Raw genomic sequence first — 26692 nt, forward strand, 5'->3', positions numbered from 1 at the left:
TGTCTGAAAGAATTAAAATATTAATAGAGAAAAAATATATGATAAATGACAGCTCAAGACCCATTAATCCGCATCATCCCGTACATGAAATCAAAGTCCAAAAATGTTTGTCTGTAGGAAACATTCGGCGTATGGTGCCAAACAAAAATAAATTTTCAGCAAGTTTCGATAAAAAAATAAACAAGTAATTAAAAAAAACAAAAACAAAATTTTTAATACTCTGTAGATCCAAGATCAAGTATTTCTAAGCATGTCTCTATATGAACTTTTCGTCTTTAATTTGGCTCAGAGTTCACCCGTTAAAATTTTTAGCATCTATTTAGAAACACCCTCTATACAGAAATTGATTAGTTAAAACCGCATCTAGCATGGGAACCTGGACAATTTGGCGGATTTAAATTTTCTACTTACTAAATTACTAATATTTGGAGGAACAATAATAATTTAGAATTTCATAATGCGTTAAATATACTGTATTCATTCACAACTTAATTAAAATGAAGAAAAAGATATTACAGATCAATTTTTCACTCATTAATTGTCAGCTATACGGCACCCACGTTCAATCATTAAACGTCAGGCACACTAATAACGTAACTCACAAGTCTTTGACACAAAAGAACACCCCGCTATCCCGGTTAATAGTTCCGGATTACGAATATCTTTGTCGACGCTTTACCATAAAACTCAATCATCCAAGAAAAAGAAGAAACGACATCGGTACGAAAACTTGCAAAAAACTTTACAATCCGCCTTGTGTAAAGGTACGAGTCATATACCAAACGATGACGACGATACAATGGCTTCCAAACCACACCAAAACGTTACAGCCGATCTAAGCAAGATAACCATACGAAAAATGAAATAATATTCAATGTGTCTAATATAAAAATATACCGGATGTCAAAGATTTTCCAAAAATCGTTTAAACTTTTATCCACTAAATGACAGCTACTTGACGCACATTTTCAATCAATAAATGTCATTTAAACTAGTGACGTATCTCACGAGTCTGTGAAACAAAAGAACACCTGATTACACCGATTAATAGTTCTGGATTACGAGCATCTATTTTTAAAGATAAGTTTTTAAAGGTGAATTTAACGATGACAAATAAAATTTGAATTTTTGCAAAAACAACTCGTCAAAATTACTTCTGTGATAGCCAGTTGTAAAGGGGGTTTCAAGACCTTTAAAACTAGATGTCACATGACCCTTCTTTCTTATTCAAATTTGTGACGTTGTAATGCTACTTTTTAGGGGGTTGCTCGTTCAGGTGTCAAGTATACGTCAAAACATGTCCCTCAAGAAAAATCAATGGAATCGGAATATTATTCGAAACACGACAGCATAAGAAATATCCGGGGTAGCTCCTTTTCATTGGGACACCCTGTATACAAGGTGTTTGGTAGATACTACAAGATAGGGTATTAGACGAAGTCATTCTGAATTAATTAATCGACCATACCTATATACCAAGTCTTACAATTGTCTTGATATATTTTTTTAATAACGCACTAATTAAAGAATAACAATTTATTGTTTATATTATCAAATAGACTTAAATACAAATGAATATCAATTGCAGTAATGTCTAATGACATTCTACAACCACAACCAACTAAGAAGTTCATTTATTTTTCTTTTTTATTTTGTAAAAATCAACTAAGGAATCCCCGAATACTTCTTTTCTTTACATTGGAAAATAAAATATTATTTTATAGTATTAAGTATTATTTAATACGAATATGCTGACCGTGTTAAAAATTGTAAGAATCCAAAAACTTCGAAGGTCTGGAAAACTATCTTAAGATAATATAATAAATGGTTAGCCTAAGTTTTGACGAATATGCTTGGTGGATGCATAAAAGTATTAAAATTAATTGCTCTAATTTTTAAAATGTTTCTTAAGAAACTTTCCATAAGAACTGAAAGACCATTGCCTAAGCAAGTTTTTAAGAAATTTAAATAAACATACACATAAGCGTTCAAAGAAAATCCACGTTTAAATTTGACTCTTTGTTGTACTACAAGCTAGGAAAATCATGTTTATGAAGTTCTAGGTAAGTAACAAAGCTATTTTAGATTTTATGGCTTAAACAATTTAAACAATCCATTCATACATAACTAAATATTTTAGTACATTTTTATAATAAAAGGGCTTATTGTTTTTCTGCTTTTCAATAATTGTTGAAAAGAAGGGTCAAATAAAAAAATATTAAAAATTTAATTATCAGGAAAACTGTAACATTTGGTACATGTATAGGTATGTTTGGTTAAATCAATTCAAAATAACTTTCTCTGATACGCTATTTAGTGTCCTGCGTTACCTACCAAACGCCCTGTATATATATTTGAATTTAAATATTTCCACCTATTGGAGAACTTGAAAGTTAATTTGTTAAAAAAAATTAAACTTTAAAATAAACTTACAACTAAATTTGGCAACTTTTGGCAAATAGAAAGAAAATGATCTTTCTCATTATTGATGATTGAAAAGTTCCTCCTCTCAAAAAATTAATTTATGCCGATGTATTGTGAGCCCTTATGGTCCTATTTGAAACCTTCAAATTTTAAAATTTGTCTGCTTTGTATTTCATAGCGTATCGAAATAAAATATCAATGTAACTAGATTTAAGAGTAAACTATTTTTTTTTAATCTTGAACCCTTCTATTAATTTTCAAAAAATTGTTGATTTCTAAGTTCGGAACGTAGCTGAATAGAAAATTACATTGTAAATATACGGCCACTTTTAAATGTTTGAGGTGACTGTGATCGAAATTTCACGTTTGTTACTACCTTTCGTTGGAGACACTGTTTTATTTTCTGTTGTTTCCCTTAGGTTAAAAGAGAAAACATAAGGGCACCAATCAATTTAATTGATTATTTCTTAACTTAAACTCAAATTGTTAAATACCGTACACATTTGCGAATATTTGAAAAACGTAACCCAAAGTATCAAATTAAACGGCATCTGTACGGGTTTATTTAATACACAGTAAACTTTGTAAAAACGAGTAATTTTCTTTTAGAGTTGTCTTTCAATTCCAAATAAATAATGATTAACTGAAAATAATATTTACTCTTCTTCAAGGATTTGAACGAACACCCTTGTTAATGTTATAGTGACAAATCCATCACTGTATTCAAGACCTATGATAAAAGAGTAGAAGGGTAAACTAAAATATTTGAGAGGTGAACTTTAATTGGGTAAAATACTATGAAATTCCTCTTCTTAATGGCTGATGAATGATGAGCAAGAGAAGTAAAATGATGGTTTGAGGCTAATGGTTGGTGTTTAACTATTGTACCTTATTCAACATGTCCTTTTTTCTGTGTTGGAAATTACTTTATGTGATATTTGTTAATGTCTACTCTATTTTGCGCGTCCGAAATTGACCGTTTGCTAGTTAGATACAATAGTCAACGATTTGTCACCAAACGGTTAACAAGAGTGCTCGTCCAAATCCTTGGAAAAGACTACGGTATACTTTGGAAAAAGTATATATGCATCTGCCAAAAATATTCAACAAAAGCCTTCTTCTGTCTTCCATACTCCCAGCTTCGTTCCTCGACTCCAAAGCTCCACATCCAGACGCCTCTGGCGTGCGTCCCGACTTGCGCCCTCGCCCCAGCGCCGGAATCGGCAAGAAATAGGCCAGGGTCCGACTACTCTACTAGTAGTCAGTAACATCGGTGACGGCAATCGCAGGAAAACGCGACATCCTGGCCCAGTTTTCCCCGTAATCCCGTTCCTGCTCCCCGAATACAAACGTCATCGAGGGGGGAATCAGTCGAGTGTTGAACTGAGAGACGACGGTGAAAAAATGACGATCGGCCGACCGGACGATGATAAGGGGCGGGCGTCAATGGGCATTTGTTTTGGGATCGAGAAGGCCACGAGGAGAATTCAAGCCTAAGAATAGATTTGATTGGCCCGCCGAGTTTTAGCACTTTTTGGTAAGTTATTTTTGGTGGCTAATTGGGTGGATCGGCGGGTGATTAGGGAGGCTGATTGATTTTAATTGGTGCATTGCCGCTGAATTCGTCGATAACGCTTCAAATTATCATAATTTTCGCTTGTTGGGTTGGGGCAGGTCGCCCAGGACAATGCGTAGGAGGCGGAAATCAGGGGGTAATAGCTTAAAAAGGAAACGTAAGCCTATTTTCGTGATAACGGTTATTTCTGTCAACATATTGTCAAGGAATCAGCGCAACAAAATACCTAACGTCCCATGTTGAGATACATAACAATTACGTTTTTATAAATGTTGCTTATTTTTGCCGTTTCCTTATACAATTGTGCTCGACACAATTGCTTTGAAAGTCTGTAAAGAGACTATTCCGCTAACCATTGTTGTGGTGATTAACACAATTTACCTAGACTAAGGGGTTGAGATCTTTAAATAGTATGGGTAGTATTTTCTTTACAATACAAATGGATCTTCTAAAACTCCACAACTTAGTCGCTTTTACAATACTGAACTGTCAAGGATGTTTTCTTTGAAAATAAACCCGTTAGACCACTTTTTGTTTCTGTTTTCAAGCAATAAAATCGGACCCTTCTTGATATTGTTTTCCTTCCCTTATTCGAAATCCAATAAAATGGAAAAGCGACCGCGCGTATACTATCCTACTTCGATATTTATTTTAATGCTCTCTAGGAGGAACCTAATCCTAAGATGAAGCTCTATAAACAAGCCCTCAGTAAAGCCAATACTTTATCTAATTCCCGTATTATAAACCCCCGTAAGTAGACGTACACGTTCCAAGTTGCACTTCTATATACGCAGCAGCTACTAATTTTCTTGCGAACTCTATAGAAATTTAACCTTTTTAATATTTAAAACGCTGACTGCAAGCAACTCACCGCCCTTTTCTTTCGAACATTTCAAGTAGCCTTAACTGATGACTTTTTGAGTGGAAACGATGTATAAGGATTTTATTAAGTTTGCCCATGTATTTCCGGGAGAAATGCTGATTTAGCTTGGCTTTAGAAAAACCAAGTTTAAGGAGGTTTTTTTTTGCCGTGGAGTCGTTAAGGGTATTTATATCACAGAAAAATGAAAAATGAGTTTATCCTTTAAATGGGGGATTTTGAGAGCGTGTTTTTAGTTTCGTGCTATCGCAGGTTACAGCTGCCAATGTAAATGCCTACAAATTCAAGTACCGCTGTGCGTGTAAAAAGCATCTGATATAACATTTTAAAAATATATACACTTCATAATATATACAGCATACGGCAAAACGTCGGCTGCTAAAAATAGTTACTAAATTTTAGATTAACAAGAAGATTCTGTCAAAAAAAAACCTGTTCGAAACAGTAGGAAATCCCAAATATACAGGGTGTTGTTTCATTATGTAGCCAAACTTCAAGGGGTGATTTTTTAAGTGATTCTAAGACGAAAAGTTTATATAAGCGTAGATCCAGTAATGCTTCGTTTTTAAGATACGGGGTGTCAAACTTTTTTTTAAAAATCGTTATTTCAAAAAAATCTTAATAATTCTTTAGCCAATTTTGTTGAAATTTGGCAGTGCTATTTATGGTTATTATTGTTATTTAGGCGCCATCGACTTTTATAAATCTTTTATATTTTTTACATAAGGGATAAAAAAATACAATTTGATGCGAAAGAAATTTAAGAGATAAAAAATTGTCTTTTTAGTTGTCTAATGTAAAAAAAATATTAAAGTTTTAAAAAAATTAGTGGCGCATAAATAACAATAATAATCATAAATAACACTATCAAATTTCAATAAAATCGGCTAAAGGATTTTTAAGATTTTTACGAGAAAACGATTTTTGAAAAAAAGGTTTAACAGCTTGTATTTTGAAAATGAATCATTACTGGGCATATGTTTATAAAATTGTTTATGTAAATTTTTCGTCTTAGAATCACTCAAAGGATCACCCCTTAAGGTTTGGCCACGCACCTAAATAACACCCTGTGTACAACCCAATTTTTTTTATTTCCCTTAAGACATCGTTTACGTGGGAGCTCTCCCTAATTTAATAAAAGTTCATGCAAACGTGGAATTTTATTTTTATGTAGGACCTCCAGAAAAGGGCAATACGATCTTATATACATATAGCATATATAGTATATATATAGGTGCAAACCCTTGTGCTATATATCCTCTATAAGCTACTGGGTTACAGTAAAATTCATAATGAAAAGACTATTATTATAGCACCGACTTCGACCTAGCTATTTGTTTTGGGGCTAATATTAGATTTACGTAGGGTATTGATTGCAGTTCCGGTGACAAAATAAAGAAATTCATTCGATTAAGTACAATTATTATTGCTTAAATAGATTCCCTGTTTTGAATCGAAATCTATTCTTCTGTCTTGCAATGTCTGCATCTACGTGGTTTAGAATTGGGACACGACCCTCTTAATATTACATAAGCTGTTTGCTAAGAAGCGGGTCCCTTTGTCGAATCGAGTTTTAGGGCAAAGTTGACCAATTTGACGGCTCGGGTGGTTTCTATTAGGTTTGGAAAACCTGTTTCCAGAACCTAGAGCTCACAAATTTGCATTTCAAATGTTATGCAAAATGCTTTGGGAAACCAATATAGTCTCACACAAAATAGTTGAGTTGTGTAACTTCAACTGAATTTTCTCACTGGAAAGTGGTAGAAAGTCACTGGGTGAGCATACGATATAAGTATTAATTCTTTTCAGGGATGTAGTTGGATCACTCTTCTATATTATGAGCCAGCTCCAGTCAACCATAGAGTTTTCTGTCGAGCTTTACAAGTTTTACAATGTGGACCTGTTCCAAAGAGGGTAAGTTCATTAATATTGACAGTGGCGGATCTGGGGATAACTGGGCCTCGGTGCAAAGCAAATTCATGAGGGCCTTGGGTGCCCGGCTAATGTCCGTCAGTGATCACACTGCTCTATATGCAATCTGTCATAGATATACAGGGCGTTCCATATTCGACTTTCAACATGGCGATCTCGGAAACCGTAGAAGATGCAGAGTCAGTTAAATGGAGGCAAAGTTATGTCTTTACGAAAAGAATACTTTGCTTTTTTAATTGTTTGAAAATTTCGATTACTTGTGGAGATATCCGGAAAAAACCCAAAGATTGTTATTTTCTTTTCAATTCGTTTCTGCCTTAAAATAAAGAGAAACACGAAAATGGAGAACGCTTTCTTAAGGTACTTTTTCTCGCACTACAACATGAAAATAGTTTTTCAGAAATACGACGTTTCGATTTTCCAATACCATCATCAACTTTTTTTTCAAATAAGGATCTGACCTTTTTTACGAATTTGGCTAGTCATTAATAATTGAAAGACAACTATGTGTCGCACTTACCGATTTGCGACGTCTAGATCAAAAATATTTATTGCCAGGATTTTGAAAATAAATTTTAAACATTCTGGTTGTTGATTCAGGTCTGGACTGCGGGCAGGCCAATGAACCGCACTATGGTTATTCATCCACTTACTTGGAAATATAGGGTCTAGCAATAATAATATAAATAAAATAGACAAGAAGGCTGCGTCTGTGACATCGTATCTCTGAAAAACTATTTTCATGTTGTAGCGCGGGAAAAATTGCCTTAAGAAAGTGTTCTCCATTTTCGTATTTCTTTGTCTTTTAAGGCAGAAACGAATTAAAAAGAAAATAACAATCTTTCGTTTTTTCCGGATATCTCCACAAGTAATCGAAATTTTTAAACAATTAAAAAGGCAAAGTATTCTTCTCATAAAAACACAATTTTACCTTCGTTTAACTGACTCTGTATCTTTTACGGTTTCCGAGATCCCCATGTTGAGAGTCGAATATGGGACTCCCTGTATCTCAATATTTGAGGTCTTTTTAACTACTGACGATTTTACAACAGTCGGTATACGCTAAGTTGTAGCCATAGCGCAACTTTTTAAAATCTAGTAATTTTCCAATTTTTTTTCTTCCATTTGCACTGTTTCTTCTGGCTTTAAGGTACAGAGGACCCTATCTTACAGTTAGTGGCGGTGCTATAAAGAGTAAGAGTACCCCCTACAACACCAAACTGCCCAGTTATATGTCTGCCACCGATCACTGCCTCATGATATTCCTTTGATTGAATTTTTCCTTTGCAGCATTTACCAGATTCGTTGCTCCTTGCGCGTCGCATCCAAAATGGTGGCGGAGGTGGAAGTAGCCACACCGGATGTGACCACTGGCCTGGGGTCAGCTGTAGTTTTGGGGAACTACGGTGCCTGCAAACCCTTTAAAATACTCTACCGCAATGAGGAGATATCTTTAAAGGACGTGGTGTTATTCAGGTCAGAATTATTTCTCACTTCACTTTGAGCTTTCCCTATAAACCTCTTTGTTGGTGTTTTAAATCCGTGCGATCTTAATAAATGAAACAGAAAACGGGCGAGCAGAGCTGATCCGAGATTTCGGAAATACTGCCGGAAATTCCAGAGGATTATTGAGAGACGAGGGCCGTGTGACATCCGCAATAAGTCCGGATTAATTGGGATATTTGGGGCGGAAGACTATTTGACTCTCGTTGATATTGATATAATATTGAAAGATATGTAAATAACTCGGAGGGCTGCACTGGGGTAAAAGGTTTTTTCCATCATCCTCGTCGATATTGATGCCTTTTATGCAGAAGCTCTATTAGCAATACTTTGTTCTTAATTGTAGGTGTCATATGTTGGTGGACGGTAACAATCTTCGCGATTCCCTAAACCGAGCAGATTTCTCTTTGATCCTGGACCTATGGTTTAGCGATACAACCGTAAGTGCTATGCAGCTGGTCTCCTCTAGGACGCTGCAGCTGAACTTCTCTCCTGTGGAAGGCCTCCACTACCACCTTCCGGTGATGTTCGACTACTTCCATTTATCAGCTGTATCCGTTACTATTCACGCTGCCCTTACTGCCTTAGTTCAACCTCCTTTGAAGTGAGTTATACACTCAGCCACAGACGATTATAATACGTTTAACGTTTTTTTATGTGTTTTGTAGGAAAGGAATTTTACGTTATGTGCAAAGCTGGTAAGTGAGTTAGTAGCATCGACAGAAAATGTTATTAATCTTTTAGATTAATTTTTGTGTGCCATTTGCAGCGCTCCAAAAACATCAAAATCTTGGAGCAAGAAACGCACGAGCTATTGTTCTACGACTACACTAACCGATCCCGTCCCACAAGTGAGCAGTCAGAAATATTATAATAGGATTAACGAATCTCCCCGCGTATATTTAGAAGCCTACAATATTTTACTGGAATCGAGCAATAATCTAAAAACGACCATAAAGGAATACAAATTGCTTTTGCTGCAACGAGAGGAAATCGTTTCCGACAATTACGACACGCTTATTGTTAAGTATAACGATTACGACAACACTAAGGTGGGTCACACACGTCACTTTCTGACAATTTTTTTGGGCATAACGCCTCACAAACCAGTAAAGGTTGATGTCACTGCGGTGCAATTGCACTCTATTCTCAGGTAAATCTAACTGAGAATAGTGCGCAATTGCACTATAGCAACAAAAACCCCCCTACTGCAGCGTGACGCTTTATTCGCAAAAATAAAAAAGAATGACCAATACGCCCAGGACATATAGAACGTATCTTGTAGCTCTTGAAAAAAAATCCATACAAATCATCATCGTGCATGGACGACATTTGCGCAGAAAATACAAAACTTTGGAATTATTTCCTCCTGACGTTCAGTTGCAAAATCGTGATTCAACAATTGCTGAGTAAAAAACACCACGTTCTACGCGTGCGCCGCTTTGCAGAGTTGTTCTTCCTGGTACAAAACACTAGAAAGTCTGCCATGACTTGCTTTGAAGCCAAGTACCAAAAATATCTGGTCGTGTCCGAACTAACAAAGAGGCAAGATTGAGACAACTACGTGTATGTGTAAAATATGAATAAATTTAAATGGTAGATCGAAGTATATGCAGCTTTTGCCCCAATTGCCAGTGCACTGCAGCTTCCTAGACGGAGACTATGCGACGATGCCGATAATCTTCGAGGATCAGTACCAGAATCCTTTCAATTACGAGAAGAGGAATTGTGAGCAGTACGATATGCCGAAATCGAAAGGTGAATGTAAACAGTATGGTATAAAGATAATGCGTATTAATTTTTTTCACGATCATTATGGTACGCCTTGTAATGTTACCATTCCAGTTTTTACTTTGCCACAAATATCTCAAAACCGCGAGGACATTTACAGTGGCTCACAGCTTAAATGATGCAGTCCGCATTGAAGAAAACTACCTTGTTTCAGTGGCACAATATTTATTTTGAAAAAACAATATACTGAAATTAAATTAATAACACATTACTCAATAAGCCTCCGCTCTGACTAAGGAAATCACATGGGTCTGTCAACAGTGTCACTATATACCCTGTGTCAATTTCAAAACTTGTATTGCTTATAACTTTAAAGATTGATTTTTTTCAATCATTTAAAAACTGTTTCGGCAGAATGGAGGGAGAACCAGTTTAATAGTGATTGCAAGTTTCTACGTGTACCCCTATCCCAACTCTAAATTTTTAAATTGCACCACCTATCATATGACACCTCATTTTAAAGATCTTTATAAACTGCATGTAAAAAATTACTTTTGATAAAAAAATCAATTTTTGACAAATTACAACATTTTAAATACAGAAATATCATATTTAAAAAATATTCACAAAAACTGTTTAAAATGTTCACAGTTTTTTCTAAACAAAAAAAATAGTCGGAACTCAACTTCTGTCCTATTTTCAAATGTTTCAGTGGTAATGGATTGACATACTTCGGTAATTCGATGCTGTAGATCTTGCAGATTAACAGACTTGATTTTGTAAGCGACTGATTTGATGTGGCCTCAAAAAAAAATTGAACAGTGTTAAATCCGGTGATTGCGATGGCCAATCTATTGCACTCCTGCGATCAATCCATCTTCCTAGATAATGTTGATCTAACCACAGCCTTGTTTGTAAGACGTAATGCGGTGGAGCACCATCCAATTGAAAATGTAAAAGATTTTCAACTAATTGCAAGTCATTATCGATTTACCATTTCATCGATACATCGTTTTCGCAAATTGTTTTCAACGCAACACTTCTAATAGAACAATATTCGTCAATACCAATATTCAAACTAGTAATAAATAAATTGAGTTGTATAAAAAAATATATGATCATAACAAATTAAAAAAAAAAAAAACTTGTTTTGACAAAACATTTTGAACAGTTTTTGTAAATATTTTTTAAATAAGATATTTCTTCCCTAAAACTGCTGTAACTTCTCAAAAATCGACTTTTTAATGAAATTAGTTTTTTCTACGCAATTTACAAAGACCTTGAAAATAAGCTATCATATGATAGGTAGTGCAATTTAAAAGCTTAGAGTTGGGGAGCTACCGCCTTTAGGAGTACACGTAGAAATGTATAACCACTATTAAGCTGGTTCCCCTTCATTCTGCTAAAACAGTTTTTGAATGGTCTAAAAAAAATTTCAATCTTCGGAGTTATAAGCAATTCAAAGTTTTAAAAGTGACAAATTTATGTGTCAGACCGGAAACTCATCGAGTGATGTGTTATGAGTATTATGAAAGCATGTAAGTTAATATTTTACTCGGATGTGCCGCTCTTAAGTAATATTATATTAAATATTTATTGAATTTTTCGTGCGATTTAAATGGCATCGCTTAAACAATGTAATTAAGAAAAAACGGCACAAAACGTGTCAATTTTAATTTACGGAGTCAGCATTGATTTAGCAATTATTTTTTACTTAATGTGACATTTCACGGCAATATATCAATCAGTTAAAGGAAACTACATAAAAATGAGTCGTCAAACGACGGTCAGCGAAAGAAACTTAATTATGATCCACTGCAGAGATGGATACAGCCAAAAGGGCATAGCCAAAATGGTAAAGAGATGTCCATCAACTGTTCAGCACATCATTAGGCGTTACCGCAACGAAAATAGAATCGCGAATAAGTCTTCGCTGGCCCCAAATGAAATATTCACGAAACGCGAAGAACGATGGATTATACGAGAAATGACCAATAATTCTAAACAAAGTTGATCAAAATTGTATGTCAAGCTGGAACGACAATTTGAAAAAAGATGAAATTTGGAAACAACTCGACGCATTTTGAGAAAAAATGACACACGATCTAACTGCTAGAAATAAACCGTTTATTGTCCAAAGAAATAGGAGTGCACGATTGAAGTTCGTCGGAGAGCGCATTAATAAATATTTAAACTTCTAGAATTCAATAATATTTACTGATGAAACCAAAATCAACTTATTTGGGTCGGATGGAAAAATGTCAGTGTGGAGAAAGCCTAATAAAGAGGTGAACTTAAAAAATTTGAAAGCTACGGTGAAGCACACTGGAGGTGGGCTGACGTTGTGAGGTGTATGTCGTCTGCAGGAGTAGATAACTTGGATTTTATTCAAGGACTTATGAATTAATACATGTATGTATTTAGTTACAGGGTGGGCCAACGAAAACGAAATGATTCAAGTTTAGGGTTCTTAATGTCATTAAAAGAAAAATCGCTTGAACACGTAAATTTATTTGTCGAGGGGGAAACCTTTTAGACTTATTTCCAAACCCCTATCTTTAACCCCTTGAGCAGGGCGCTATTTCCTAAAATCTTAAATGGAAAGTGGGGTTGAGTGACACCTTGTTTGAAAGGTCTTTCAATTTTCTTTTCAACGATGCCTACTTTGTGACATGAGATGTCATTTTGATATTTTAAATTCGAAATGTATTCGTTTCATTTACATAGACGCTTGCAGTTTAATAAATGTTCAAACTGCTGTCCATTAACTTCCATGCAGTGGTACAGGTTCTCCTCAAATCAGTTTCTCACAGTATTGAGCATTTCTGGTGTTATAAGATGACACCCGTTAATAGTAAATCTGGATACAGATCATCAAAGATTTTCAACCAACGGCATCCAAACAAATATGTTAATCGAAAGTGTGTCCTCGAACTAGTGCAAAAATTTACCCAAACTGGTTCGGTACTTAACAAAAAGCGTGATATTGTAAATCCAGTAGTCAATGAAGCAGTAAAAGTAGTTGTTATAGGTCACGTAACTCAAGATCCAACATTAAGTACAAGGAAGTTTAGTGAAGTGTCATGTTTAGCGAACTAGTCTACGAAGAATATTATAAAAACATAAATGGCATCCTTATAAAATTCAATTGGTGCAAGAGCTGAACGAGGATGACTTCAACAGGCGACTGTAATTCTGCGAAGTTATTAGCGACCGAGCAAATCAAAACCCCTATTTACTATTTAACGTTTGTTTTTCTGACGAGTGCTCTTTTTTTGTCAATGAAACTGAAAACTGTCACAACTGTCGTTACTAAAATGATGTAAACTCAAAAATTTTTCACAAGACACATACGCACTATCCTGAAAAGTTGAACATGTGGGCTGGTATTTTCGGAGACCATCTAGTTGGACCCTTTTTTCTACACGGCATCCTAAATGGAGAAATATATTTGGATGTGTTGGAAAATGCAATCGAACCTGCATTACTCAAATAGTGGCAAACGATGAACGCTATTTACGGAATCGAATAATGTTCCAACAGCACAATGCTCCTCCGCATTATGCACAGCAGGTGGAAATGTACTTAGACCAAACATTTCCAGAAAGGTAGATTGGTAGAAGGAGTGTTATTGAATGGCCACCAAGATCTCCAGATTTGTCTCCGTTAGATTTCTTTTTGTAGGGGCACCTAAAATCTGAGATCTATGCTACTTAACTATCTTACCTACAAGATTTACGGCAGCCGATTATTAACGAGCGTCATCTTATAACACCAGAAATGCTCAATACTGTGAGAAACTGATTTGAGGAGAACCTGTACCACTGCATGGAAGTTAATGGATAGCAGTTTGAACATTTATTAAACTGCAAGCGTCTATGTAAATGAAACGAATACATTTCGAATTTAAAATATCAAAATGACATCTCATGTCACAAAGTAGGCATCGTTGAAAAGAAAATTGAAAGACCTTTCAAACAAGGTGTCACTCAACCCCACTTTCCATTTAAGATTTTAGGGAATAGCACTCAGTTCAAGGGGTTAAAGACAGGGATTTGAAAATAAGTTTAAAAGGTCTTCCCCTCGACAAATAAATTTACGTGTTCAAGCAATTTTTCTTTTAATGACATTAAGAACTCTAAACTTAAACCATTTCGTTTTCGTTGGTTTACCCTGTATTTTAAAACAATATCTTGTAGCAAGCGCTCAAAAATTAGAACTCAACAATAATGATCGTTTTTGTCACGATAACAATGGTTGTTTTATAATTGCTCAAATGTCATTAAAACACCAGTCCAGTCACCTGATTTAAATGTTATTGAAAATTTGTGGTTGACATTAAAATATAAAGTGTACAATGGACCAATATCGAACAAAAATGAATTAAAAACGAAAATTACCGAAACTTGGAACACCACTACCTCAAAAGACACAAGAAAGTTGGTAGAATCAATACTTACACTCTTACAGGGAGTCATTGATAACAAAGGACCCACTAAGTATTAGCAATGCCATATTAATTTATAGGAGTTTGTTGCCATCATTAATTTTGTAATTTTTTCATTTGGCGTTTCGCGTCATTTATGCTGTGACATTAAAATCTGACATAATGTCATAAAAGAGAATTATTTTATGTGATGGTGTAGCATATCTGAGGCTAAACATTAACAGCTTTTAAAATAGTTGTATTAATTCAATTTTACTATATTGTTTTTTCGAAATAAATATTGTGTCCCTAAGACAAGTTACGAAGATAGTTCTAAAAATATCCAACCTAAACCTTAAAGAAAAAAAATGGAAAATATTACATTATTTTTCAACATAATCTCCTTTAAGATCGATATACTTTTCCTAATGATGTTTCATAGTTTTCCACCTCTTCATTATTGGCAAATCTATTTCCACCAAGCTATTTTTTCAAGTTTGACGATAGAAAATAATCTGAAGGGGCTAAATCTGGCAAATAGGGTGGGTGGGAAAAGAGGTCGAAATTAAGTTGATTAATTCTGGCTATTGGGATGATGAAAGTATAGACTGATGCGTTGTCTTGATGAAACAATTTCTATTTCTTAATTTCTTTGCTCAAACGCTGCAATACATTTGTACAATACTCTCCGTTTGTAGTTTTTCCTTTAGAGAGATAATAATAAAAATATCCTACGTTCATATCAAAAAGCTGACGTCATTACCTTTCCTGAAGATGAAATTTTCGCCTTCTTTGGAACCAATTCTCCTCTTTAAATCCACTGTTTTAACGTCTCTTTCGTCTCAAGTGTAAAATGATAGACCCATATTTTATCCATGATTATGAATCAATGCAAAAACTCAGCTTTATTCCTGCAAAATTTAGTCAAACACTTCCTTTTTGTTCAATTGTCAGTAATCGCGGCACCCATCTTGCGCACAGCTTTCTTATATCCATCATGTCTGTTAACTCGCGCAATTTTATCCGATGATCTTCCAGTATGTAATTCTGTGAATTTTCACCACGATTTCTGGAGTGGTCGTCTTATTGGGCCAACCACTTTGGAATTCGTCTTGGCAGCTCGTACGACCGCGTTTAAACTCCGCCACCTCATATTTTTCAGTTATTAACGAAGGACCAAATTCCCCCAAAGTAGAGTTTAACTTCGCTTTGATGTTGGATGAACTAAGACCTTTCAAATAAAAGTATTGAATCACGTATCGGCGACCAATTTTTTCCATGTTCACAGAATCTCTAAAAACGTTCAACAAAAACGACTTCAAAACGAATACAAATCGACGTAGCATCCTCAAGCTTTAGACATAAGCTTTTTAAGGTTAGGTCTCTGTAATATAGGTAAATTTTTAACGAAAAAGTCGCCATCTATATGTCAGATCGGGTACTTCTGTAGACCATCCTCGTAGTTTCTCTTGATGTCGACTGCATCATTTAAGCTGTTAGTCACTGTAGGTGGGAACATTTCCCAATTTAAAGTAATTATCCGGATATGTAACAATGGCTATTTCCTATGCATGTCTTTATACTACAGTAAAATTCGTATTTTTTTTTAGATTCGGCAACATTCAGGCGATCAAGAACAACGGACAACACCAAATGTTCCTGCGGCTTCGAAATTTGGGAACCTCAAAACAAACCGACAAGTTTTAGTAATACGATCCCGACTCGGCATAGCAAATCACTAGATCACTTGCAGACACCTCCATCTAACAGTTTTCACATTTCCATGACAAATATTTTAAGCAACGACGTATTTTGCACCCCGAAATTTGAGGCCGTGCGAAATCAATCAATCAAGATAAGGTACAAGAGCGTGATGGCTAGTGATTACAAATTCGATGCCCGGGAAAATGGGCGGTCTAAAGAAGATGCAAAGAAGATTGAAAGTCCTGATGCTAGAAAGTATCAGAAAAATTGCAGTAAATTTGGCAATAAGATTAAATCCGCCAATCAGTCGACGAATAGCAACAGTTTGTTCCTGCCGAGATCTACGTCGATGCAAACTTTCTCCCCGAAACGGAGGCCTTGTAACGAAGATAGGAAATTTAGTTCCTTGATAAATCAAAAAATTAGAAAAAAAAGCGAAAATTTAGCTGTTATGGCTAATGGAGAATCAAAACCGACACAAAAGTTGAACTTATTTGAGATAGGTTCAACCAGTAGTTCAAACGAGAGTTTAGTAAGCGAAAGTAGTAACTTTAGGAAAACAGGGTGTTCAAACAGAACCGCTTTAAGCGATAGTATCATAAGAAAAGTACGGAGTACGTCGTGTATATCTGAGGAGCTACTCCCTTTGAGGCTGAACTCAGCTGTCGGGTCCATGCCTTCGTTGAATCCCAAACTGAAAAAACTGAGTGGCGATTTGGAGTATTATGAAAGCGGGTCTTCGACCACTAGCGAGCAAAGTGGGTGGATATCTTCCAGGTAAGATTTAAGTTGATTCAGGACGTTTATTTTTATGGACCATCAAAATCATCAAATCCAAAAGACGTTGTTACAGAAGTTCTATTTCTACGTTGCTATGGATATCAACTTGCATTGAAACTTAACAGCCCGTTAATAATTTGGCCTTAAATTGGAGGTATTGGTCTGATAATAAAAATTTTAATTTCTATCCGTTTTAGGCAACCACACGACAAAAATAAATTCCTAAGAAGTAAGGGTCAAAGGCTCGATTTATTTCAGATCGATAATGGCTAGGAGTTTTTGAATAATGACTCGTTAGATGAATCAACTCGAAGAGCTGGAATAAATACTCATTTTTCTTGTTCTAGGAGCAGCTCTTTAGGATCCAGTACTGACGTAACAAACCCCGTCATAAGTGCTATAGATTTAAAGCTAGATCGAATCGAAAAGGAGATTATACGCTTGTCTGAAGAAAGCAAGAAAATTAGTGATATTAGTAAAGAATCTAACAGTCGTAACAGTAGCGTTTTCGAAACTGATACGGGTTGTTTGACGAGTGCTAAGGGTGTTGAAAACGGTTTAATCGGACATGATAAAACAGGTATGAATTGCCAAAATAACATTCGAAATTCTGAGAATACTGAGAAAAGAAAACGTTCAGAAAAAACCCTCACAAAACGACACGTCGATTTGTGAGGAACTGGGGCATACAAGAAGGCCGCACAAGTATGATGAAATTGATGCAAGAAGCATCACTTTAAATTGTAACGAAAACCATTCTAGGGATTTCGGAAACGTCATAAAACAGAAATTTACCACCAATGCAAACACAAATTACTCATACAACAAAATGGCAAAACCCAATTACCTTTTACAGGAGTTAAGGAAATCAACTATTTTGTTGTTATTTATACAATGGCGAAAATATCATTATGCCACTATTTTTCTGAATGTTTTCTTTAACATATTCCACTCTTTATTTACACCCTATATAATTTTTTAAGACTGTGATCAGACTCAAACCCCATCTCCTCAAGTTTCTATGGACAATATTGCTTTGCCCCCACCAAAGCAATTTAGGGATCTTGTTTCGCCCTCCAGTTCCGTCACCACGAATGGTGAACACTTTTAATCAACGGTTAATATCTAGTTTAAGTGTGGTTTATTAATTTCAGTAGAAGGAGACAATATAAATGAGGACGAAGCCATGGAATGCGAAGACGAAATTAATGCTGTGGATAACTTATTGTACCACATGATAGATTTGCCCGTTACAAATAGTAAAGCTCATCAACTTGGGACTTTTAGTTCGTCGGATAAAAGCGAAGGCGAGATCAATGGTTTGTTACTTTTTTATCAATGTATCAAACGTATATATATGTATTAATATCTTTCAGATGAAGACCACTTTACCAAGAGCAACTTGCAGTCGCAGAAACCGTTCCTGAAAGCAAAGAAGGAGTTTAAAAGTCAATTAACTTTCCAAGGAATTTTTTATTCGGATTTAAACTCATTCGCTTCCCAAGTACCATACTTCCACATAGCTGATGAGTTTCGGATATTTTCCCCAGGTTCTCACTCCATAAAAAAAGCCAATCTTAATTAATAAGGTTAATTGCGTTTTTCAGAGGGAATGCATCTAGTTATATGCGTTCACGGATTGGATGGAAATTCTGCCGACCTGAGACTTGTGAAAACCTACTTGGAGATGGGTCTTCCCGGGGCTTATCTTGATTTTTTGATGTCAGAGAGAAATCAAGGTGACACATTTAGCGACTTTGATACCATGACTGATCGGTAATAACGCATAACCATTTAATAATAAACATTGTATAATGTTTAATGTTCCAGATTAGTTAGCGAAATCCTACATTACTTAGATACTAGCAGCATCAGGCCGACTAGAATAAGCTTCGTCGGCCATTCCTTAGGCAATATAATCATTCGGTCAGCGTTAACGAGACCACAACTAAAATTTATCTTACCAAGACTGCATACTTTTCTATCACTCTCTGGACCACATTTAGGAACTTTATATAACAGTAGCGGATTAGTTAATATGGGTAAGTTTTAATCTCCATCACAAGAAGTGTATCCATTGCACACTACTCCCTAGGACTACGAATTTATTTCTGATGTAAAAATATACAGGGTGTTTCCTAAATATTACATAAAAATTTAGGGGACTATTCTCTGAGTAATTTTAAGACATTTTTGTTCTTTGACGATTTTAGGAAAAATGCTTTGTTCCCTAGATACAAGGCCATAAATATTTATTGACTAAATTTTTTATTTTTTATTAAAATGGTTAAAATAAGTGTAACAAGATAGTGTGAATCTTGAAACAACACTAGTAAATCGTACCTTTTTGGAACAATCGCTTCCTGAATTCCTTGAAGATGTACCATTGGCAATCAGAAATGCAATGTGGTCGATGCATGATGGAGCACCAGCGCATTCTAGTAGGATTGCTCGCGAATTTTTAATTGGAAACATATTGAGATCTCTAGATTGGTCGTGGTGGACATCACTTATGGCCAGCTAGATCCCCAGACTTGAACCCTCTGGACTATTCCCTATGGAATCATTTAAAATCATTAGTTTACACTAATCCAGTGGAAAACTTAGAAGATTTAAGAAATCGCATAATTGATGGGTGCAATTCAGTAAAAAACAGTTCTGGTATTTTTGAATGAGTTCGGCTGTCAATGAGGAGAAGTTTAGAAGCACGCATCCAAGCTGGCGGCAGTCATTTTGAACAATTATTGTAGCTTTTAATAAATTTCATGAAAAACATTTATCACCTTGTATCTAGGAACCAAAGCGTTTTTCCAAAAATCATCGAAGAACAAAAAATTCTTAAAATTACTTAGAGAATAGTCCCCTAAATTTTTGCGTAATGCTTAGGAAACATCCTGTATATGTATAGTTTGAATTACTTACACACCACTGAGTGTATTTTCCCAAAAAATGGACCATTAAATAAAATTATTTGTTCCAATGATACAAGCTTACAATTTTAACAATAATGCATGTAGTCAATTCCATTGGCAAATTTATCCAAATTACATGCAATATAAATCACAAATAAACTCGTAGGAACCGGAGAGAGCGCTGCATGGACACTCTGTATATAGGAAATGTTACGATTCCAATAATTATTGTTTTCGCAGGCATGTGGTTTATGCAAAAATGGAAAAAATCCGGATCGCTACTGCAGCTCTGCCTTAAAGACGCTGCAGATCCGAAAATGACTTTCTTGTATAACTTGAGCCAGAAGAGCAACTTGCATCACTTCAAAAATATTTTGTTATGTGGGTCTGGACAAGACAGGTTGCTAATAATTACCTACCTATAAGGCCGTCTCATACCGGGCTTAAACGACACTCACACTCACACTCAAGTGAGCGCGATGTCCGTCTAAATGCATTGAGTCTGGTGCTCACTTTAGTATAAATATACTAATTACTTTTTAGAAGCCAATATTGATTTTTGCTTGAGTGATGCGTGAGTGTCGCTACAATATGAACAGCCTCGATATTATCATATACATTAAACCAATTTCAGATACGTCCCTTTGCATTCTGCTAGAATAGAGCTGTGCAAAGAATCCATAAAAGACGCTTCCGAACAGGGTACAGTATACAGAAAAATGGTCCACAATATTATGCAACCGATACTGGCGCAAAAGGAATTAAAACTTTTGCGGTATGATGTTCATCACGCTTTGCCTAACACCGCAAATGCTCTCATCGGCAGAGCTGCTCATATAGCAGTTCTTGATTCGGAGATTTTCATCGAAAAGTTTATGGTGGTCGTTGGTATTAAGTACTTCCGTTGATTACTTCGCTCTTTTCTATATTTTAAATAAAATTACTATAAAATAATTTTTTGTACCTATTGTACCTGTAATCAAAACCAATAGAAGTGAAGTTTTATTGAGGCACACTAAACTGAACTACAAAACGTTGCTGAGATAAAATTCTATATATTTTATTATTACATTTAAAACTGTGATCGATACATCTTACAATTACACCGTAAGTCAGATACGTTGTTGCCAAATTACAAAACAAAAATAAAACCTCAAAACGAAAACATCTATAACACCTGGAAGGTAACATGATTAGCACAGGTGGCTACATGGAATATCAAAAACAAATAACATCAAGATGAGTATTCTTAGGATCATTGTTTGCTATGGAATGCCATAGTCATCTGTTTGTTGAGTATTTGGAATAATGTCTTTGGTTACGGCCCTGCAGTCCATTCGACAGAGGCTGATCAGGGTTGTTTGAGAGACTAGGGCCTGGATCCTGAAACCATTGACATATTATAATAGTCTATTAAAATTTATAAAAAAGTCTTACGTCAGATGTATCCCCTGATGGTGCCTCATTTGAATTAGTGATTAATAGAAGCTTGTTCTCTTCAGCTTCAATATCAATAATCCCACCTCTGCTCTTTTGATAATTGAACAATTGTTGCATTTTCTGTTGCAGCATCTTTAAGTCACAAGTAAGTTCAAAGTTTTGAGCATTTTCTAATTCTTTGGGTGGCAGAGCACTTTTTAGCTCTTTTACATCACAGCAAATTGGCTCTCGGCATACAGGACAGCTGGCCTAAATTGTGTCCTATGTGTTTATTCCTAAGTTTAGGCTTAAATAATGATTTTAAGGTTACCTGGAAGCCATTAGTAGCTTTTTTCCATGCTGGTAACTTATCCTGTTCTTCCTTGAAATGCTTCTCAGTTATTATAATATGTTTGGCAAGACAATAATTATGGAAATAATGAAAGCATTGAGTTTTTGTGAAACTGTCCCCTTCAGCAAATCCATACAAGCATACAGTACATTGGCATGTAGGTAAATTGCTCTCAGTGAGGCTTTCTCTGATCAACTACAATTTAACATTGTTAGAAAAATATAGACTCAAGAAAATTATGGCTTTACCTCAATTAATTCATATATAACAGCTTGTCCCAAGTATTCAGCACACTTTTTCTCTATCTCCTTATACAAATGGTTAATAGTAGAATCATCCAATCCCCTTGGACTTTTCAGCCTTATCACAGGCTTGCAATCTGGATAACCATCAGGTAACTCGGCCTCTAATGTAACACGTACATACTGTTTCTCTACTTCATTGGCCGTAGAAGGGAATATTACACATTTGACTAGTTCAGCACAACCGCTAGATCGATTATCTTTAGATGAAATTCATATTTTAAAGGATCGACTGGGACTTACTATTCATTATGTGATATTGTGATATCCTCCATCAAAATAGCTTCCAGTGCCTCTAGCTCCTCCTGTACTCTACAAATTATGAATGAACAAAATACTAATTATTATTTGAGGAAATTCCGTGAGAATTCAGAAAATACCTTTCTTGTTGGGACATTATTCTCGCGGCGGTAAGCAAGTAGACGATCAATAAATCACTGGATTTTGCAAAAAAAGAACAAATTGACCAATAAATAACAAAACAATCATAGACCCTAATGCAAATGTCGAAAACAACTGATTTATGTTTTATATTGATGTATGTCAACGTCAAGGAAAATTAGGGAATACTTTAAAATAAAGTCGAGAAAATATAGAGTATATAAATGGGAACGTCGCTAATGGTGCTGCAGACATTTTTCTTGTTTATAATAGTTTAAAATTTACATATTTCGTAATAATTTGTTATTAGTTGCAGAAAAATAATATATACATCTCGTAAAAAAATCATATTGTCGACATTTGATGCTTGTTAGCCTTGGGCCAGCTGCGCCATCACCGATAGAGTACTTTATTTAACTCTAAACTCTTCGTATCGTAGTGAAAATTCTGCCATTTTGTAATATATCTCAAGAATTTTTAACCAAATCTACCGACAACACTGTAGGATACCGGTTAGGCTTTGCGGTGCGACAAAGGGAATAGCTGTTTGTGGCACTGCCGGTGTATCTCCATTTCCAGTATCCCAATTTGTCTTTTTTCTGCGATTTTATAATCAAGTCTGCTTTACGTTTTATTAGCGAACAGACAACACCCAAATTGCAATGTCTGAAGGAGATCTGAGCCATTTAATTCCCAGTCCTCTAATCACTAAGAGGACAAGATCCAATTCTACGTAAGTATAACTAGTTGTTTGTCTAATTCCAACCTTGGAAACCAATCAAACCCTGTTTAAACGTTTTCAATATACATCCAATTTTTTAAAATGTTTTGTAGTTGTGAGAGGATATTGAAAAACAATGTTTTATATGGGAACATCAAGCACTTCTGTCGTGCAAAAGGACATGGGTTTATATCTCCCGAAGATGGCAGTGCTGATATTTTCGTGCATATATCTGAGTAAGAACAATTCCTGTCGTTTATAATATTTCCTATGTCAGATCTACAAAGTGTCCAGGTTCTATAGGACATTTATTCCTAAAAATAGTACTTGTGTGCAATATAAATTGTATCCCACACACACTTTGTTATTAAAACAAGTTATAAATACCAGACTAGTACAATTTTTTGGTGTAGAATACGTAGCAAAATCTCTGTTACACAAAAGCCCAAGCCCTTATATATTATAATAGTTTTCTTTTTTTTGCAGTATAGAGGATGAATACATACCACTTGCAGGTGACAGAGTCAAATATCAGCTATGTCCAATACCACCGAAGTTTGAAAAATTTCAAGCAGTGCATGTTCACATTGTGGAGTTAAAACCTGCCATTCATAAAAAATGGGAGCAGCTGGATTAATTAGGCCAATTTTGATTTCTTTCTATCATATTTTATGGTTGTTAAGAGGCAATTGTTGCACTATTTAATCAAGCAGAAATGTTAACTATAATGATAAAGTATCTGTCTTAAAGATTTAGTTTTAGAAAACCTTACTCTCAAATGAAAGTATTTTTTAAACATTGAAATTTGGATTTTTGAGTGGAAGGGCAACTTCTTTCTTATACGTTCTTGAATATGCATGTGTAGGCTAGAAAGGTGCTATATTATGTTAATAAAATAAGCCACAGTAGCATTAAAAAAAATAATATGAGTACGTAATATAGTGATATGGAACGGAGATTTAAAAAATTAGACCCTTGGGTAAACAAAAGTTGATCTTTAAAAAAAACTTTAACTCAGTGTTGAGATATCAGACGATATATAATAACAGTAAACCGCCTAATTAACGCCCTACATTTATGGTTTACTTATTGTAAAGTTTTTTAATTGACCACCTTATTCCCTATGTTCACTACTATTACTTTCATACGTTGGATTCTTCGTTTTGGTCTCCATGCTTATTTATGAATCAAATCTTGTTTTATTAGTCATTATCATTGCAGGGGTAACACTAGACTTAATATAGTAATTCAGATTGGCAAATGCTCTAGTTTTTATTATTCTGCTTTTCATTAATATTTCAAACTAATCTGTTCATACAGTTAATAGCCAGTTTCAATAAAGATGCAACGCAGATATTTAAAGCATTTTAATATAAATTTGTATAAAACACAGTCAGCAAATACATATAAAGTGGACGGATTATGTGTTGATATCTTATATTGAGTATGAATTTAATAGAATAATAAAATGGGCTAATAATATGTTTTCATATTTCTTGTTCATAAGCCCTGTGCCGTAAGTATTCCCTGTTGTCAGAAGGCAAAGTAGAGTGTCTTACTTTGCACAACTTGGGGCCCCATTTCAAGAGCCCCATTATAGCCCCCATGACAAATATCAAGGTTACAAAGGCCATCATAGGATAATAAACATGAAACATTGTACTTAGGAATTTAAATCTCACTCTCCCTTTTGGTTCTTAATTCTAAAAATTCAGCAGCCTCTGACTGAGTCTCCTCTTGGGGGTGATGGTAAACCACCTGATTTTCAGAAGAAATTCCCTGTAGCTCTGAGGAATACTCAAGGGGAGGTTGTCTATGAGGTGTTGCAGTCCACAAAGAGACAATCCAGCGATTTCCTATAAAATCTATTTAATATTCAACCAAAAACTAAGTTCAACTTTACCTGTGTGTCTATCGTTCCAGTACTCAGAATATCTAGAGCAGCAACCCAAAGCAATGTTGAGAATAAAAAGTGTGAATCCAATAATAGTACAAATAGTTACAGCAATGTAAAATGGGGTAAAATTGCCAATGTGGTCTGAATTAGGCTGGAAATGCTGTTCGCTGACTGGCTGGTACTGATCGTAGGGATAATTATTAGGGTACCTATGGTCGTACTGATCCGATGGCTGGTTGAAATATGGATCTGGATTGTACTGATCTCGTGCGTTTATGAATGTATTACCATAAATCCGGTCTTGGCCTGTAGACATTTCCGTTGCTTAATTTGAGAGCTTTGAGCTGTAGAAAGGTGGAATAAAAGAATGAAAAACTGAAGGTGTGGCTGTTGTGGATGGGCGTTCTTGGGTTAATTGAAACTAATTATAGGAATTAAGACTAATGCCTTAAAATTAAAAACAGGGAAAATAAATTACCTGACCATCAAGGCACAAACTCAAATACAACTTAAAAATCGCGTTTTAATTTAAATACTTATTAGAAACTATAATAAACAACTAACGGGCGGCAAGTATATATCGTTTAAAGGAAATCGTTCAAAGCCACTAATATTCAACCAGCGACGAAGTTGCAACATTGGATGGAAGAGCGGTTTATACACCTGCTACCTTTGCACTTTTAGTTATTATGGTCATTATAATCAGTTATTCCAAAAGTACAAATAATACAAAAAATCAGGCGAGGTTTTTATTTTTGTGTATTAAAATTCAGGCCTCAATAGAAAAATTTACGTGTGAAATTAATTGCATTTTTCTTTTATAATATATATAATTATGTTATTTATTATAAATATATAATTATGATATTTATTATAAATATATAATTTATGTTTTTTTGTTATTGTATATGTTTTCAAACGTGTAAAACATTTACAATAATGTATAAGTTTTTAATAAGTCGAGAATAAATTTCGGTTAAAACCAACTCTTCAACTCAATCTGAAAAATGTTAAACTATAGTTAGGAATTACATAAAAATTTCTTATCTTGGTCACTAATTAATGTCTTAGAAGAGCGTTAGTAGAACAGTGCGCTATTGCCTTTCTGTTTCACTACTTGCCAAATATATGAACCACGATGACTAGACATTTGACAAATACTTAGAAGTTAAGATTACGAAAGTGGTAAGGTAAACGACGAGAAAGACTAATTATAAAATTCAACACATTTTTAAAATTGTGTTAAAAAAGTCTCTATATTAAAGACTTTTTCATCTGAGACCATGTCATTAATATGCACCTGCAACAGATTAACTATTCTTCATGAATTTGTCTGGCGTTCAACGTTAAATAGTTCGAAGTTCCACACAGTCATCAGTAAACCACACTCGAAATGTTTATTGGGTAAAATCCCCGTAGTAAACAAATCACCAAATAGAACGTACTTCTGGATCTTCAAGCGACGCACCAACCGAGAAATACGACTTGTTGATAATCCTCCCACAAACTATGAATTAATTTACAGATACACTTTTGACAACATGATGTTGAGTTTCCAACACTTAAGCTTGTACACTGCAGTTATTCTTGGCCTTTCATATTTGTTTAAAGGCAGGCAAATTGGTTTGCCAGCAGAGGGTGCTGAGAATAAAACCACAGAAAAGTATCAAAAAAACAAATTTGGTAATGTTGTACTGACAGTAGAAGATTGGGAAAGAACTATCTTCTTGGCAGGTTATATATCTTTGTTCT

At 35.0% G+C, this 26692-nt stretch overlaps 3 protein-coding genes across 5 annotated transcripts; 2 read left to right on the plus strand and 1 right to left on the minus strand.

Annotated features, from left to right (window-relative positions):
• Window positions 1–3651: 3651 nt before the first annotated feature.
• LOC136416573 (protein FAM135A) lies at window positions 3652–20822 on the plus strand. Of its 2 annotated transcripts, none has more exons than XM_066401819.1 (17): window positions 3652–3961; window positions 6690–6794; window positions 8103–8288; window positions 8662–8919; window positions 8984–9013; window positions 9085–9367; window positions 9601–9860; window positions 9916–10073; window positions 16083–16953; window positions 17304–17536; window positions 17940–18053; window positions 18111–18275; window positions 18333–18506; window positions 18564–18732; window positions 18787–18998; window positions 20109–20268; window positions 20503–20822. In XM_066401819.1, exons 2-17 carry the CDS (start codon window positions 6718–6720, stop codon window positions 20774–20776), a joined length of 3624 nt encoding a protein of 1207 aa, XP_066257916.1. In that variant the 5' UTR covers window positions 3652–3961; window positions 6690–6717; the 3' UTR covers window positions 20777–20822. The 2 variants fall into 2 exon arrangements, with proteins under 2 accessions (XP_066257916.1, XP_066257917.1); XM_066401820.1 differs by having other exon boundaries at window positions 18114–18275.
• An 81-nt stretch (window positions 20823–20903) lies between these two features.
• On the minus strand, window positions 20904–22447 carry LOC136416574 (E3 ubiquitin-protein ligase RNF25). 2 transcript variants are annotated; one of them, XM_066401821.1, is made up of 6 exons: window positions 22322–22447; window positions 22185–22253; window positions 21888–22128; window positions 21619–21834; window positions 21306–21557; window positions 20904–21251 (listed from the first exon to the last, which is right to left on the minus strand). In XM_066401821.1, the coding sequence occupies exons 1-6, from the start codon at window positions 22336–22338 to the stop codon at window positions 21150–21152; spliced, it is 897 nt and encodes a 298-aa protein (XP_066257918.1). In that variant the 5' UTR covers window positions 22339–22447; the 3' UTR covers window positions 20904–21149. The 2 variants fall into 2 exon arrangements, with proteins under 2 accessions (XP_066257918.1, XP_066257919.1); XM_066401822.1 differs by lacking the exon at window positions 22322–22447 and having other exon boundaries at window positions 21888–22141; window positions 22185–22247.
• A 431-nt stretch (window positions 22448–22878) lies between these two features.
• On the plus strand, window positions 22879–24362 carry LOC136416434 (cold shock domain-containing protein CG9705). Its single transcript, XM_066401599.1, has 3 exons — window positions 22879–23055; window positions 23157–23279; window positions 23530–24362. Exons 1-3 carry the CDS (start codon window positions 22985–22987, stop codon window positions 23678–23680), a joined length of 345 nt encoding a protein of 114 aa, XP_066257696.1. The 5' UTR covers window positions 22879–22984; the 3' UTR covers window positions 23681–24362.
• Window positions 24363–26692: the final 2330 nt, after the last annotated feature.

The sequence above is a fragment of the Euwallacea similis genome, chromosome 23 (genome assembly GCF_039881205.1).
Source record: "Euwallacea similis isolate ESF13 chromosome 23, ESF131.1, whole genome shotgun sequence".
Classification (NCBI taxonomy): Eukaryota; Metazoa; Arthropoda; class Insecta; order Coleoptera; family Curculionidae; genus Euwallacea; species Euwallacea similis.